The 17,812-nt window shown below is 42.0% G+C and overlaps 1 protein-coding gene across 1 annotated transcript in view; it reads left to right on the forward strand.

The window, feature by feature from the left end:
• Positions 1 to 17,010, forward strand: part of il16 (interleukin 16) — a 211,826-nt gene extending 194,816 nt beyond the window's left edge. The window contains exons 18-25 of the mRNA XM_041985129.1: positions 7,096 to 7,192; positions 8,770 to 9,797; positions 11,108 to 11,229; positions 11,594 to 11,753; positions 12,303 to 12,404; positions 15,220 to 15,451; positions 15,522 to 15,650; positions 15,828 to 17,010. Of these exons, the coding sequence (XP_041841063.1) occupies positions 7,096 to 7,192; positions 8,770 to 9,797; positions 11,108 to 11,229; positions 11,594 to 11,753; positions 12,303 to 12,404; positions 15,220 to 15,451; positions 15,522 to 15,650; positions 15,828 to 15,994 (2,037 nt within the window). The 3' untranslated portion in view covers positions 15,995 to 17,010. The remainder of the gene's footprint in view (positions 1 to 7,095; positions 7,193 to 8,769; positions 9,798 to 11,107; positions 11,230 to 11,593; positions 11,754 to 12,302; positions 12,405 to 15,219; positions 15,452 to 15,521; positions 15,651 to 15,827) is intronic.
• The last annotated feature ends 802 nt before the right edge of the window (positions 17,011 to 17,812 follow it).

Below are 17,812 nucleotides of genomic sequence, written 5' to 3' on the forward strand. Positions count from 1 at the left end.
TAGCTCTGTTGCTTTTGCAACTGACCTAAACTAATATATTATCCTTATTTTGTAGATGGCTGTAAATTGTTCATTCATTCATTCATTCATTCATTCATTCATTCATTCTTTCATTCCCCTGACATTTTCCCTTCACAGGGTAAATTATGTAGATAGTTCAGCACTTATTTGCATTTATTTGAGGTTAGCGTCTAACTCTTTTAACAAGTTGTCCTCCCAAGAAGTTTGCTGTAGTAGATATAGCACTTTAATTGTAAGTCATGTAGTGTATGTACTGTATGCAAATATTTATTTCTAATACAAAATGACTTTGCTCATCTACTATAACTGATTTACTATCTTCACATGATGTATGAAGGTATTTATAAAAAAAACAAAAAAAAAAACAACAGTTTGCGTTGCTTAGTGTACATTGTTCTCATCAGTGGTTCTTTTTTCTGTTTTTCGTAACATTCGGTTCACCCTGATAATATTTAAGGGTAAGAAGCAGTGCCCATCATGACACCAAACCAGCTGAGTAAGGAACGATTCTCACTGGCTCCAGGTGTGGAGAGCACCAGAAGGTGAGTTAAGCTAGGAAAACAAAATATCAGGGTAATGTAAAAAGTCAAATGTATTGTAAGTCGTATATCAGTCTATATTTTATTTATTTTTTTTATTTTGGACATATAATTTTTAACTACAGATGTTTCATCAGAGCTCACAGCGGCCCGACTGCAACAGAGTGCCGGAGGATCTTTGTAAAGTTCTTTGCCACTGATACACTGTGGTGCTTATGTGCCTTTAAAACCAAAAGGCAGGCTGATGAGCGAGACACAATCCAGCTACCGGATGTAAATGCTGCAACAGTTGCACAGTGGTGAGTAGGATTTATGTAAATATACATATTTTATATACAGTAAAGCTAATTTAGTTGCCCACTAATTGTGAGAATTCTTTTTATTCTTTTTTATATTCCAGTCTGGGGCCTCAGTAAAATACATTTCTAATGTAAATCACATCAAAAGAAAGATTACATCTTTTTGTGCATTTTACTATGTGGAAACTTTTGTTTTTATATAAATTATTTTGTGTTTTCATAGGTACTGCAGGCGGTGCAGGGCACAGGAGCAAGATGTTCTGAAGCAGCGTATTCCAGCTTTACATGCACCAACAGTACTGGTGAAAGGTCTGGACTGCAGGCAGGCCAGTTCAGCAGCCGGACTCTTCTCCTGTGAAGCCATGCTGCTGTGATGGATGCAGGATGTGGTTCAGCATCGTCTTGCTGAAATCTGCAAGGCCTTCCCTGAAAGAGACGTTGTCTGGATGGGAGCAGATGTTGCTCTAAAACCTCCATCTCAGCATTGATGGAGCTTCACAGATGTGGAAGCTGCCCACGCCATAGGCACTAATGCAGCCCCATCCCATCAGAGATGCAGCTTTTCACCTGTCCACTGATAACAAGCTGCAGTCTGCAGGACACGCCGTCCATGCTTTCCACAAACTAGTTCACATCTTCATCCATCTGACCACAGAACAGGGTTCTACTTTGCCTCAGACTGTGTAGGAAACAAAGTTGCAAAATTGCAACCAGCACCAGCAACAGAACGAGGACTTAAGCCTGTTACCATTTTCCACCACAAGACTCCAGACGTGAATCTTCAATGTATCACCGTTGGTAGGGAGGAGAGAAAGGGGGAGGCAAGAGAGGGGTTCTGTTTAAAGTTTATGAGAAAATTGCATTTGAAAGACATCATAAGGAGTCAATGAGGAAGTCGGTGATGCAGAGTAGGAGAGCGCATGCATCAAATCGCAGTGCTGTTTCACTGAAAATGAAGTTCTTTCTCAGCAATTAGTATCTGTGATTCTGGAGGGGAAAATCTCCCTTCTGAGGATGATGATTGGTCATCTAGCGACAGTGACAGTGATGCTTCTGTTGGAAATCACATACCTGAAGCAACACAAGTGGGAGATGACTGTTAAAAGTGCTTAATAAATAAACTTTTACTTCACAGTGGTTTCTCATGTTTTTCATTGCTATATTCAGTTTGAACTGTTGAAACTTCTTTATTGAGCGACAACCAGAACAGGGAAGAACATGGACTGTAGGTGGCAGCATTGGACCGTTTTTGCACTCATTGTCAAAATACTGCATTAACAACACTCCCACTTATTTTTACAATGGCATTAAGACACTTTACATCAAGTAATATTACTTAGGACCATTCTCCACTTTACAAACAATATCAAGATCAATCTTTAACAAAAAAAACTGTAAGACTACCTCTCCTTTTTTAATATTTTCTTACACTACAAAAAAATAGTGTCTTGTTTACTGTAACTTTACAATAGGTTTAGAGTGGGAAAAGCCAGATCTCTCTCCTACAGTACTCAAACTTCTGTCTTGCAAGAGGCTTGGTCAGAATATCTGCCTTCATGTCATTTGTTGGGCAGTATTTGAGTTCTATTTGTCCATTCTGCACACATTCACGGATGAAGTGATAGCGAATGTCTATGTGCTTGGTTCTTGAGGGATCCACTGGGTTCTTTGCGATTGCGATGGCTCCTTGGTTGTCCTCCAGGATCACTGTAGGCATAGCATCCATCCCAAGATCATCCAGTAGTCGTTTCATCCAAATAGCCTCTTGAGCTGCTTGACTTAGTGCGACATACTCAGCTTCAGCTGTTGAAAGTGCAACTGTGGCTTGTTTCCTGCTGAGCCAGCTCACTGCTCCTCCACTCAGTAAGAAAACGTTGCCTGTTGTTGAATGACGATCATCCTGATCTTCTGCCCAGTCAGCATCGGAGAAGCCAATCAAGGTTCCTGATTCAGACTGCTCATACTTGAGAGCAAGATTCATCGTACCCTTCAAGTATCGAAGTATTCTCTTTACAGCAGTCAGATGTGCAGTATTTGGATCTGCATTGAACTTTGACACAGTACTCACTGCTTGTGCGATGTCTGGTCGTGTGGTCATTGCAGCATACAACAGACTTCCTACCATAGACTGATAGGTACTTTGGTTCACACTCTTACTGACACCATCATTCTTTTTTAGCTTGACATTAGCATCAGCAGGGGTTGCAACCGTTTTTGCATTTTCCATTCCATATTTCTGGAGTATTGCTTCAATGTACTGCTTCTGATGAAGAAAGATGCATTTCTTTGCTTTGTCTTGGACAACAGAGATGCCCAGGATGTAGGACAGCTCACCCATGTCTTTCATCTTGTAGCGCTTCTTGAGAGCCAGTTTAAGCTTTTCCATGCTTTCAGTTGATTCGGTGATCATGATTAGATCATCCACATAAACAGCAATAATCTCCAGCTCCTGTGATAATCTCACAAACACACAGGGGTCTGACGTGCTCTGTTTAAATCCAAGGTCTTGCATGAACTCTGTGAATGTTTTGCTCCAACAGCGTGGAGACTGCTTCAGTCCATAGATTGATTTTTTTAGTTTGCACACCAGGTGCTCCTCCCCTGGTTTGATGTATCCCTCTGGTTGTTCCATGTAGATTTCTTCCTCCAAGTGTCCATTTAGGAATGCAGTTATGACGTCCATCTGGTGCACATGTAGATTGTTCTGGATGGCAAAAGACAGTAATGTGCGTATTGAGCTGAATCGCACAACAGGTGAGAAGGTTTCGTCATAGTCAGCACCATACAATTGTGAGTAGCCCTTGGCGACAAGTCTGCACTTGTATCTCTCCACCTGTCCATCACTTTGATGCTTGACTTTGAACACCCATTTTGACCCTATTACCTTTCTGTCCTTTGGTAAGTCCACTAAGTCCCATGTTTCATTTTCCAGTAGTGACTGGTATTCCAAGTCAGCTGCATCCTGCCACTCCTTTGCATTAGCAGTCATCAATGCTTCTTTCAAAGTACTTGGCTCTGTGACACAGCACACACTGGCATAATGATCAACAGCTACGTCAGCATACTCATCATATCCATACCTCTTTGGTGCTGTTCTGATTCTGCTCCCTCTTTTAGCAGTGTTGTTGTCTGTGAGATCATTTGCTGACATTTCTTCATCAGCTGTGTTCATGATTACCTCATTCTCTGAACAGATGACCTCCTTTTCTTGCTTCCAGTCAAAATCTGATTCATTGAAGACAACATCTCGACGAATGAGAATTCTCTTTCTCTTTTCATCATACAAACGATAGCCTTTTGCATTGTTTGCATATCCAACAAACCGAAGCTTCACAGCCTTCTTGTCTAGTTTTTTTCTCTCTATATCTGGAACATGTGCATAGGCAACACATCCAAACACTCTCATGTGACTCAAGTCTGGTTTTTTGCCACACCATCTCTGGTAGGGTGTCACCTTTTTCAGAACAGATGTAGGCAGCCTGTTCTGTATATAAGCTGCTGTTGCTACAGCCTCTGCCCAGTACATCTTTGGTAGCTTAGCATGCGACAACATGCTTCTAGCTGCCTCAACCAGTGTCCTGTTTTTTCTTTCTGCAACACCATTTTGCTGAGGTGAGTGAGGTACAGTCATCTCTTGCTGAATACCTTGAGCCTTCAAGTATTCCTGAAATTCCTTTGATGTGTACTCACCACCATTATCTGTTCTCAGTCTTATGACTCTTCTCCCACACTCATTTGAGAATGTTTTCTCAAACTCCTTGAATCTGCTGAGGACTTCACTCTTCTGTTTCATGAAATACACCTTACAGCATCGCGAGTAGTCATCAATAAAGGTTACAAAGTACTTTGCTCCCCCTATAGATTCAGTCTGCATGGGTCCACAGACATCACTATGGATCAGGTGCAACTTGCATTTGGAATGGATTTTTCCCACTGATTTGTACGGCTTTCTGGATAGCTTGCCCTCCACACAACCCTTACAGAAAGAAAGTTCTTTGTCTGCAGAGTAGTCTACTCCATTTACCAGATTTTCCAGTTCTTTTAGCTTGGTGGTGTGTCCCAGGCGCTGATGCCAAAGACTAGCTCCTACTGATGCACTTGATGCGCCATGACAAGCGGGCGAAGCTCCTTCGTTGTCCAGCTGATACAGTCCATCAGATCTTTGTGTTCCCATTCCTTGCAGACTTCCATCTTTACCACGTATGTAGCAACGAGTCTTCTTGAACTGCACCGTATTTCCTTTCCTCGTAGCTGCTCCCACTGAGAAAAGATTTCCTGAAAGCTTTGGAACATACAGCACATCATACATAGTGCCATTTTTTACATCACTGACTTTGAAGGTCATTCTCATTTTGACATTACCAAGTCCTAAAGCGTCAACCACCCTTCCATCTCCAAGTTTCACAGACTGTGCTTTTGTAAATTCCTGGTAGTCTTGAAGAATGTCTTTATCACAGGTCATGTGTTTTGATGCACCAGAGTCTATCAGCCAAACAACCTGCTGTGGCCCTTCATTTGAGTTTACCTTTTCAGCAACAAAGGCGCTCTCAGGTGAATCCTCTACATCCTCACACATCACGCTTTTAGCCTTGTGATTTTTGTTTTTCCTTTTCCAACTCGGACAGTCACGCTTTATATGGCCTTCTTTTCCACACTTATAGCACCTCCATGAGCTGGGTTTCTCAGCTCCAACTGCTCTAGGATTTGTCTGCATTTCTCCACGGACTTGTGTTGACATGGCTGATGCACTGCCTGATGCAGCACTGCTGGAGTTACCATCAGCATTCACTCGTTTTTGCTCCTCATTTATTAATGCTTGCTTAACAAATGTCAGCGTCAAAGACTCCATCTTTGTTTCAAGCGCTGTGACAATTGTAGCATAGCTTGGCGGCAGACTGCCCAGAAGTGTTACGATCTGATCTTCCTCTTCAATTACAGCACCTATTGCTTTTAGCTGATCAGTCAGTTCCTTCATTCTTTTAAGATGTTCATTTAAGTTTTCTCCTTCTTTCATCTCACATCTGAAATACTTCTTTTTTAGAAACAGTTTGTTTGCTAGGATATCTCTTTCAAATTGTCCCTTTAGAGTGTTCCACACTTCTTTTGGAGTCTGGCAGCTTGTTATCAGGTACAACTGGGATGTACTTACATTTAGTACAAGAACCGAGAAAGCCTTTTCTTTCCGTCTCTCAAATTCTCCTCTAGCTTGAGCATTAGCATCGGCAGCTAGCACCTCCGTCTCCATTACCATGCTCCAAAGTCCTTTAGCTTTCAGCAGATGTTCCATCTGAAATTTCCATGTCGCCCAGTTCTCTGATCCGCTCAGCTTGTCAATAAACAGTTTATCTTCCATTGTGAATCCCACAATACCGTGTATTTGACACGAAAAACTCCGTTTACTAAGCCTTTAGCGACGATCTGGGCCCATAACCTGTTGAAACTTCTTTATTGAGCGACAAAACAGAACAGGGAAGAACATGGACTGTAGGTGGCAGCATTGGACCGTTTTTGCACTCATTGTCAAAATACTGCATTAACAACATGAACTGCTTTGGGTTTGGATTCCAATGCTTGGTGGAATCTTTTAGCTGAGTTTCTCAGCGTCATTTTGGTATGCTACATGTTAGGATTGCTGCTTCCTAGTACATGCAAACATTTTCTGGACTGTAGTATCTGATGCTGGCCCCTGTACAGGTCGGTCTAGTTAAGAAGACGTTAAAACTGAATCTGAATTATTTTTTCATCTTACAAGCTTCATGTTGGGAGAACTGGGATTATGTTTACAGGCTCCAGATTTATTAAAACTCTCAGTTTTTAACTAATCCAGTACCATTGACATTAATCATTATGTAAAAATATAAATATTTATGACTTTGTGGGACATTAACAGTGTAGTTTAAATTTCACATTTCTTCTAAGTCAAGGCTTTTTCCCCTTCTTTTTTTAAACTTCCGTTTTACTTCCGTTTGTCACTGAACTCGGGTCGTGTGCATGTGCAGTAGCATAAAATAATTTTTTAAAGCATTTCCTCTCTGCATTTTTCATGTTGTTTTTCTCTATATCTGTGTGTGTGTGTGTGTGTGTAAGCTGTGTTTTGTATTCTAGCCAGTTAGCTGGTAAGCAGGTTAGCATTGACAGAATCAAAATAGATTAGGAGTTCTGCAGATGTGAACAGAAGTAATTTACATGACTGCTTGTCTTTGCGGTTAAAACAGCACTTCCTGTTTGTGTGGCAGGAAAGAGAACAAACGACAGAACAGTCAGGAGGAAGAAGAGAAGTAGTTTCCAATCATCGAGACACTGCAGAGTCGACCAGCAACCAGCAACACACAGGTATGAAACAGGTTCTTTCACCTCCATCTCCAACCTTTACAACAGTGAGATGCTGGCAGTGTGATTCTCTCTGGAAACTGAGACTTTACTTCCTGTTTGAGGGAGTTTTTCTGTTTCTGTTGTCACATCTTTTACAACAGATGTGGTTTTGTTTTTGTGGACATTGAAAAAATGGATTGCATCCAGGTGTTTCAGGACATGCTGTGGTTTCATCCATCTGATTCAGCCCACTCTGACTCAGGAACCGTGATAAAGCCCAAACTGGGCTGGATGTAGTTGCTGCAGATTATATACAACATAAAAAGGTCAAATTCAGTCCGATAAAGTAATGGTTAGGAGTTAGATTAATAATTTCTGATAAAACAAATGTTGTGTTTCCACACTGAAGGCTTCCGCATGCAGAGTGAGTGTTCACTTTAAACAGGAAGTCAGTTTATGACCTCATAAGGACATCGTTGAGGAGGGAGGGGACATCTTGAGTTTCTCAGTTTCACTCTAGAACATAAAAACACTCACTGGTTAGAAAAAGGCTCAACATGTTGCTGGTGATTTTTGTCTTTCTTGACCACTCATCTCTCACCTTGTTCTGCTGGAGCTGCTTTCTAACCTTTTTTCTAACTTTCTCCTTGCACTTCTAAATCTTTAAGTTGCTTTTGTGTTGTCTTCAATAACTCCCTGTCTCCCTCCCTGGATGCTTTCTTTTGTACGTTTAGCATATTTTAAGTTTACTGGTGATGCTTGTTACTGGGGAAGCATCTCACTGTTCTTCTTGAGACTTAGCTGTCCACACAGAAGTTGATATACTCTGTCATGGCACTGATGCCGTCTCCATGTAGTTCACAGAGGACATTCCAGTCTGTGACGTCAAAGCAGCCTCTCAGAGCATCTTCAGCTTCATTGGACCAGGTTTTAATAGTCTTCGTGATGACTGGTTGCTGCTGAATGTAGGTGGAGGTGAGAAGAACCAGATGATGGTCTGATCTGAGGCAGGGCAGAGGAGCTGGATGCATTTTTAACATTTGCATGACATAGCATGACATAGCAAATAGCAGCTGACAAACTACTGAAATGTTGGTAATGTTGCAAATAGGGACATGTTGAAGTCTCCAGAGATCAGATATTTTTAGGGCCATTTCATCTCTGTTGCCAGATCTTAAACCTGGGTAATCCAGACCCAAGCCCACCACTAGGCTGCCACTCCCCCAGTTTGATGCCCCTTGTGCCGATTGTCTCCTTTACAGTGACATGTCCAGGATGGCACTAATGGTTGCTAAAAAGCTTTGCAACTCCACCCCCTAGCGCCACAGAGTTTTTTACCACAGTCGTACAGTCTTAAAGCAGTATACAGTCTGGGATATATTCATGCAGCCATGTCTCAGTGAATAACATAAAACTGCATTTCTGTATTCTTTCTGAGACCTTGTTAGCACTTCAAATTCATACATTTTGTTAGCTAGCAGTCTGGAATTTTATCAGTCTGGTAAGTTAATTAAATTAAATTAATCAAGTTCGTACTGAGACCAGGAGGTTAAATCTATGACATGAAGTTCACCTTTAGCTCTTCCTTGTTTTTCCAGGTGACTCGTTCTTTGTAATCTCCTCTAAACCAAAGAGAAGAGCTCTGAGAAGACAGCCGTGCATTGATCAGCTCGCACCAGATAAACTCCAGGATCCCTGGGTTCGCCTTTCAAACACTAAGGCCCACCAAGTTAACCAGGACACTCCTGATCCCCCACAGCTGGTCAACCTTAACCAGCTGGTCCACACGCACAGCATCCCTACCATGGCTGATGAAGACAACGTCCCTGAGCTAAATGGCACAACCACAGATCCTCCATCCAACACAGTTCACGATCCTTCAGGACCAAAGAGGGCTCCCCCAGTGGCCCCCAAGCCTGCTTGGTTCCGGCAGAGTCTAAGGAAAATCCAGGAGAACCAGGACCAGAGGAAGCCAGCCAAAAGTTTAGATCAGAAGCCTGCAGCCAGCTCCAGGAGAAGCTTTGAGGGAATGTCTTCCTCATCTTCAGGCAACATGTCCATTAAACAGAAGATTCACTCATTTGAGACGTTTTCTAGTCCAGAAACTCAGTCAGGAAGCAGCAGGAGATCTGCTGCACCTCCCACCTCACTTCCTGTGGTGGAGGACACAGGCAGTCCATGTCCTCCATTTCCAGTAGATCATGAAGATCACGAGAAGTGCAAACATGAATTTACCAACGAAATGCAGACAAAACAGGAAAACAACAGATCTGTCACCTCATTATCTTCTGAAAGTTGTCCAGATGAAACCTCTGAAAAGCGTACTCCTTCCACTCAGCCACCCTCAGATCTCCAATCTGAGATAAATGATTCTTCTCAAGTACTCAAAGAGGACAAAGTCTTAATATCCCAGAATGACCCAGAAGAAGTGGATATAAGCAGCTCCACAAAGTCCAAGACCGAACTCCCTATGGAACCAATGAGATCCGGGGAAAACGAAGCAGAAAGAGGCTTTGATGGGAGCAGAGAACCCGGAAAACTGCTGAGGGCAGACCCAAGTTCTGCTCCACCTACAGAGAGTCAGGAGGGAAGAGATTTTGGGAAAGTCATCGTCTTCAGTAACCAGGTAATCTAAGAGACTCTGTCCTCATGTCTCAACCAGTCTGAGAACAAACAGACTCCAAACTCATTACACCACTTACGGTAGGTAAGAATTCCTCTTTTATGATGGTCTGCACCCAGAGTGACTATGAAAACGAGGAACCACCAAGTTTTAACCATTTGTGTGGGGTGGCAGTTGCTCAGACAAAAGTCTGCCGATTCAAATCCCCCTTTATCCCGTTCTGTTGCTGTGTCCTTAGGCAAGACACTTTGCCTTCCTTGCCTCCAGGGTTTGGCATCACTGGTGAATAAACATTCGGTGGTGGTCAGTGATTGACTGCCTGCCCCAGGACAGCAGTGGCCTTCACATGTAGCTTAACATCACCAGTCTGAATGAATAACGGGTTCACTGTTGCCTTGAAAACACATTCATTAAATCCACTAATAATAATAATGGATTAGATTTATATAGCACTTTTCAATGCACCCAAAGTGTTTTACATTGGATCCATTATTCATCCACTCCTCATTCATACCTGCGAATGGAAGCTACATGTGCAGCCTCAGCTGCTCCGGTGCAGACTGACGGACATGGCAGCCAGTCCGTTCCTACAGCCTACAGCTACAGCTGTAATATTAGCGGCGTGGCTCAGTGGGTAGAGCGGTTGTCCTGTAGCCTGAGGGTTGTCGGTTCGATTCTCGGCCTGTCGAGCTCATGTCAAGGTGTCCCTGAGCATGACACAGAACCCCAAATTGCTCCTGATGGGTCGTGGTTTGTGCCTTGCATACCAGCTTCCGCCATCAGTGTGTGAAAGCGTGAATGTGATGTATATGTAAAGCGCTTTGGGTATCATCCCAGGTACAGAAAAGAAAATAAATATAGAAATATAAATACAGACCATTTACCATTTTACTTTTTATTTCTATTTATTTAATTTCAAATAATCTGCTGGCCTAAGTTAAATTAGTCTTGAAAATTACTTTGTGTTTGTTTTATATATTTTACAACATTGTAGTTTAATTAAATTATAAGGGTATCAGTGGGAAAAATTTTAAGAATGTCCTTTTACAAAAGTAACTGGAAAGTTAGTAATGCATTGCTTTTTGGGTGTCAGTAATCAACAAAGTAACTGAGTTACTTTTTGAATGAAGTAACTAACTGTAACTAGTTACTTTTTTTCACTAACTAGCACAATACCGTAGACTTTACTTATATTTTGTGAAATGAGACATTTAAATTATGCTGCATTGTTTATATCTTTATATTTGTTATCTGCTCTGTCCTGAATATCCTCATCCTCTCTTTCAATCCATCAATGTGTTTTTTGTTTCCAGGTTTCTCAAGCATTAATGCGTTCCCCTCCTGGTTTCCATCATGGTGAAAAAATGGAGGATGTTACCAACCCCCCAGAGTCTGATCTGGGCCTGGACAGCACCAGCAAAGCATTTTCTGTCAGGTGAGAATGAGGATGAAGAGGTGTCTATCTGGATCAGTGGTTCCCAACCCGGTGTCCCTAAAGAGCACTAGAGGTCCTTGAGGCTTTGAATATTGTCCCTATTTTAAGAAAAAAACGAGGGTTATATGGTGTTAATTAAACTTTGGCTTTATCAAAGGACAGGACTCAGCCAGAATACTTTATTTATGGTGAGAATCTCAATTTTGAAACCATAAAACCAGCATGGTTTCAGCATGGGGTGGAGAAGGAGGAAAGTAGGTCTGGAACCACTGGTCTACATGATGTATTCTATATTTAAATCAGAGCTGCTTGTTGCACTGATGTTAACATCACACCTGTTAGCTGTTACCTGTCTTTGTGACAGTCTGGCAGCTTTGAGGGAATGTACCATTGAACGAGGGGAGGCGGGATCTGAACCATCCGTCACTTCAGCAACTGCTCACTCTGTCATCTCAGTCATCCCTTCACAGGAAATCCAAGAGATGATCCAGGAAGTAAAAACTTTAGATGATGACACTCTCAAGGTAAAACAAAAATACATTTCTTTGGTCCATTTCCCAAAAATAATAGTTTTCTAAAATAAAAAGTTCCAAACCTCAGACTGACCTTCAATACTAGAACTAATTATTAATTAATAATTATTAATAATTACATTATAATAATTATTACTGAAATCGCGCTGCAATCTGGCCATAATCTGTTTGTGATCTGGCCATAATCTGGTTGAGATCTGGCTCTAATATGGCTGTGATCTGGTCGTAATCCGGTTGTGATCTGGCTCTAAATTGGCTGTTTTCTGGCCGTAAACTGGCTGACTGTAAACTGTCTGTGATCTGGTCGTAATCTGGCTGTAAACTGTCTGTGATCTGGCTCTAAATTGGCTGTTTTCTGGCCGTAAACTGGCTGACTGTAAACTGTCTGTGATCTGGTCGTAATCTGGCCGTAAACTGTCTGTGATCTGGCTCTAAACTGGTTGTTATCTGGCCGTAAACTGGCTGGCTGTAAACTGGTTGTGATCTGGCTGTAATGTGGTTTTAATAATGGTGAAATTTACTGTGCTTCTCTATTCTCAGCAACTGCTTGACATCCATGTAGTGATTCTGCATAAAGAGGAGGGTGCTGGGCTCGGCTTCACCATTGCTGGAGGATGTGATCTTGAAAGCAAAGCTCTAACAGTAAGATGAACATTGATCTGATTACAGAAATAAATAAATCTACACACTAGATTAGACCGACATTAAAAGCTGTGAATTAAAAAATGTTGGGATGCTGTTTAATGTATAAAATAGCAGAAATCAATCATTTACAAACCTCATAGATTAATATTTTATTAAAAATGAAAGACAAAAAGTCAGCATTCATCTTGAATCTGATGCAGCAACATGTCTGTAAAAAGTAGTTCCAGGGTGATGTTCGGCATGGTGGAAAAAGTAGTTCCAGGGTGATGTTCGGCATGGTGTAAATAGTAGTTCCAGGGTGATGTTCAGCATGGTGTAAAAAGTAGTTCCAGGGTGATGTTCGGCACGGTGTAAAAAGTAGTTCCAGGGTGATGTTCAGCATGGTGTAAAAAGTAGTTCCAGGGTGATGTTCGGCACGGTGTAAAAAGTAGTTCCAGGGTGATGTTCAGCATGGTGTAAAAAGTAGTTCCAGGGTGATGTTCAGCATGGTGGAAAAAGTAGTTCCAGGGTGATGTTCGGCACGGTGTAAAAAGTAGTTCCAGGGTGATGTTCAGCATGGTGTAAAAAGTAGTTCCAGGGTGATGTTCAGCATGGTGGAAAAAGTAGTTCCAGGTTGATGTTCAGCACGGTGTAAAAAGTAGTTCCAGGTTGATGTTCAGCACAGTGGAAAAAGTAGTTCCAGGGTGATCAAATCAAAATCAAACCAAACTTTATTTATATAGCACCTTTCATACATACAAATATCAACTCAAGGTGCTTTACAGAGAGTAAAATCCCCCAGAACCCCAACCCAATAGCAGCAAGCCCACCCCCCCCCCCCCCACCCCTTCCCATCAAACACACACACATCACATCACAGAGGGTAAAAGCAAGTTAAAAGGACCAAGGAAACGCTGTCATAAATTCTGGGGTCTAGTGGTGTGGGGAAACACTGAGATAAAACACTGTAAAACCAAATCTAAAACAATCTAAAAACCAACCCTGGGTATAAAAGTAATAGTAATATTGCTAAGACCCATAAAATAAGAGAACCCGTGAAATAAGAGAATCAGAATGATAAAACAAATACATAAATGATAAATAAATAAAAGCTGAATACAGCCTGTGTTAAGAATAAAGAAATGAATAAATACAATAGTAATAATAAAAGTAATGATTAAAATGCTAAACTAAAAAGGTGGATCTTGAGTCTGTTTTTAAAAATATCCACACTAGGTGCTCCCCTCACGTCCTCAGGCAGGCTGTTCCACAGATGAGGGTCGTAGAAATAAAAGGAGGGCTAAGACCATTAAGAGACTTAAAAACCAATAAAAGAGTCTTAAAATCAATTCTGAAGCTGACAGGGAGCCAGTGCAGAGACTTTAAAATTGGTGTAATGTGGGCCCTCTTTCTGGTCTTTGCCAACAGACGTGCAGCTGCATTCTGTACAAGCTGAAGCTGGTTCAGGTACTTCTTTGGAAGACCAGAAAGGAGAGCATTGCAGTAATCTAATCTTGATGTGATAAAAGCATGAATAAGTGTCTCTGCACTGGCTCGAGAGAGAAACGGCCTGATGCGGGAGATGTTCTTTAGATGATAAAAAGCAGTCTTAGTTATGTTTTTAATATGCGGCTCAAAACTGAGATCTGCATCTAAAATCACTCCCAGGTTTTTTACTTGATTAAAATGGTTGAGTGCTACTGTTTTCAGTTTGGCCTCCAGTTTCTCTCTCTCAGCTTCAGGTCCAATCATTAAAACTTCTGTTTTGTCCTGGTTGAGCTGCAAGAAGTTTTCTGCCATCCACCCTCTGATATCTAAAATACAATCTAACAAGGCATCAATGGGCCCGTGCTCATCAGGAGTCACGGCAACATATAACTGTGTGTCATCAGCATAGCTGTGGAAATTTATGCCGTGTCTCCTGATGACATCACCAAGAGGAAGCATGTAAAGATTAAAACGGTGGGGCCTAAAACTGAGCCTTGGGGTACACCACAGGTCAGTTTATAGCTCTTGGACTAGGATTCCTTCATGCTAACAAAGAACTCTATATCTATGTTCAGAATGGTGTAAAAAATAGTTCCAGGTTGATGTTCAGCACGTTGTAAAAAGTAGTACCAGGGTGATGTTCAGCACGGTGTAAAAAGTAGTTCCAGGATGGTGTTCAGCATGGTGTAAAAAGTAGTACCAGGGTGATGTTCAGCATGGTGTAAAAAGTAGTTCCAGGATGGTGTTCAGCATGGTGTAAAAAGTAGTTCCAGGGTGATGTTCAGCATGGTGTAAATAGTAGTTCCAGAGTCTGATGCAGGATTCTAGCTGCTCTACAGTCCAGAAACTTGGTTGCTGGATTTCTGCTTCCATGACGATCCAGATGTTGTGTACTGGTGAAAGGTCTGGGCTGCAGGCAGGCCAGTTCAGCAGCCGGATTGATCCACCTGTAACTCAACCTCATGTTTCTGACCGGATGCAGTATGTTGCCCCAGCTGGTTCTTTACTTTTCAAAACTTTCTGAGATGTGTTTCAGCCATCACAATAACAATAACGTCTGATATGTTTTTGTTATTTTGAGGTTGGTAACATTTAGAAATTCTGTCTGTGACAAACTTGTATTCTGGGATGAATTAAGTTTGATTATTGGATTAGTAACTACAGATTCAGAAATAAAAATTATGCAGGGGGGGGGGGGGGGATACAAATTATGCTGGAAATATATTAAACAACTATGTCAGCTCTACATGGGGCAGAGGAGCCCAGTGCATCATGGGACATCCCCCAGCAGCGTTTTGTCCTCCAGTTTCCAGTCAAAAAGACTTTCCACCTCTGACACATCCAGGTTCATAAAGTGTTTCCCAGCGGCCTGGCGGCTCAGGAGGGAACCATCCAGAAAGGAGATGAAGTGTTGTCCATAAATGGACAAATACTACATGGTGCCACACACACCGATGCCACTGCGGTTCTGCGTCAGGCCCGCAGCCCGAAGCTGGCCGTGGTCGTTGTCTGTAAGAGAACAGAGGAGGCGGTCGGAGACGAGGGGGGCAGCAGAGGAGAAGATCCCCTCTCTGCAGGTGGGTCTCCAGACTGAACCACACCTCTAAAATAAACCTGTCCAGTTTTTAACCAGCATCCTTCTTGTAGTGGAGGAGCATCAGGCCTCAGTGACCGTGGAGGTGCAGAAAGGTGTTGGGGGGGTCGGTTTTACTTTGGAGGGAGGAAAGGGCTCGATCCACGGAGACCGGCCTTTGATCATCAACAGGATCTATAAAGGTACACTGGTGATTGGACTTTGCTGGATTCTAACACTTTACATGAATTGAATGTTTTCATAAGACTTTTTTATGTCTAATAGAAATTTAAGGATTGTTTTAACTTTTAACGTGTTCAAAACGGGTGAAAACTGAAAGCAGGAGTTTTGATACTGAGGAATGTTGTTCTGTATTTAAGGAGGAGCAGCAGAACAAAGTGGTTTACAGTGTGGAGACGAAGTTCTGCAGGTCCAGGGAGTCAGTCTGCAGGACATGAGCCGGTTTGAGGCATGGAACATGATCAAGGCTTTACCTGAAGAGCCCATCACTGTGGTCATCAGAAGGAGCCAGAAAGATGCAGAGTGACCCCTCAACACGCTGTTCTTCCACCCCGACTTCTTCTGCTGTCTTACAGCCTCGTCAGTGGAAGAAGTGAGAGCAAACACAGAAAAGAAGAAGCCATATTTAAACATGGAGAGTTTGTCATTACGATGAATGAAAACAAGTTTAATCCTGGACTGGTACATGATTTTAGGACATTTAGTTATTTTATCACCTCTAATGATCATAGAAACAAACACCCAGACACCTCCCAGACATCTGAGAGGAAAAACTGTTTTTATGCTCAAATTCAGAAAGAACACAACTGCTTACTCTCATGATCACTTATGAGGACAAAACCCAGAAAACACACAAGAAAAAAAAACAACAACAAAAAAAACACATTAACGCTCCAGAGCCGAATCCATTTGCTTGTTTTATAACTTCAGTCATTGTGAAACTAATTCATCCATGAGCCGGACTAACCTTTAACCAGTCACAAATGAACAGACATGACTGAGATGATGATCTATGATGAAGAGAAAGAGAAATGTGTTTTACTTGGTGTCTGAGTCCAGGAACAGAAGAAAGGTATCAACCCTAGGAGTCCAGAGCTGCAGGAGGAGGACCATCACCTTCATCTGCAGAGGGGAAACTGTGTGGAGGGATTATTGGATGGTAACTCTGGAAACCTGTAGCAGCACACAGTCTGTCAGCAGTAAGCCAAAAGTATCTGAATCCTGGTTCTCTTGTTGAAGACTCGGACCTTACGACACCCTGACAGGCGACATGAATGACTCCAGAGGAAATCTCCAGATTAAAACCACGTCTGTCTCCTCATTCTCAACTGTTTTATTTGTAATTATTTTTTTTCCAGGTCAGCATCTGATGTTGAACTGGTTTGCAACATGATCTGAGGTGAGGTGTGTTCTTTCTGTATTAAAACCAGTTTGTGCTGGTTTCAGTGTTTGTGTTTATATCTCTGGAGTTCACTCAGTGCTGCATGTAATGCATCTGTAAATCTGGATAAAAATGACATAAATAAAAGAAATTTATGGGTATTTGTTATTGAAGACACTTTTGTATTGTTCCTCTGTACCCCGTACGCAAGGACAACAACCGTAAGGATTCTGCAAGACAATCTTTTATTCTTCTTCTCTCCACCACATACCCTGTGTACAACGCCTCCTCCTGGCGTAACCTGTCATTACATCTCCCCCTTTTAGATAATGTTTAACTGTTTCAGAACCTTTATGAAAATGAAGTGCAATAAACAGTATGGCTACTTTACTCATTTCTCTACGATATAACTTCAGTAGTGTCCTGAGATTTATTCAAAACATCAAGAGTAATTACAGGAACTAACGAAAGACTTCTTACAACTAACAAGCTCTTTTGTAGCTTTTACTCTTGGTTCACAAAACAAGAACATAATCTCTAATCAAAACACTCTACTTTTATGCAGACAATCACCATATTTCTCTTCTTCTCATTTTTTTGTGTTAACTGTTTGTGTATGTTCATAGGTCTAGTCTAACAGGAGCCTTAGACAGTCTCCCTGACCTAGTTACTGTCCCATCCTGTGTCACATTGTCCTGTGGTGCTGGGGACCGTGGTACCTCCCTTAGATGTGAACGGTTCCGTCGTAGCCGTCCTCCATCTTGGGTCTCCACTTCGTATGACCGTGGTGTTGTTGCAGGACCCACAACAGTCCTTGTAGTGCGTGTGGGTCTGATCCATACTTGCTGACCAGGCTGGAGAGGTGGCAGGGTTCGAGTGCGGTGTCTCTGGTTGAAGGTGTGTTCTTGTTGCACCTTCATTGCTGCGTCTTTTTCCCTGAACCTCTTGAGATCTGGCCACTGT

The sequence above is a fragment of the Melanotaenia boesemani genome, chromosome 1, assembly GCF_017639745.1.
Source record: "Melanotaenia boesemani isolate fMelBoe1 chromosome 1, fMelBoe1.pri, whole genome shotgun sequence".
Classification (NCBI taxonomy): domain Eukaryota; kingdom Metazoa; phylum Chordata; class Actinopteri; order Atheriniformes; family Melanotaeniidae; genus Melanotaenia; species Melanotaenia boesemani.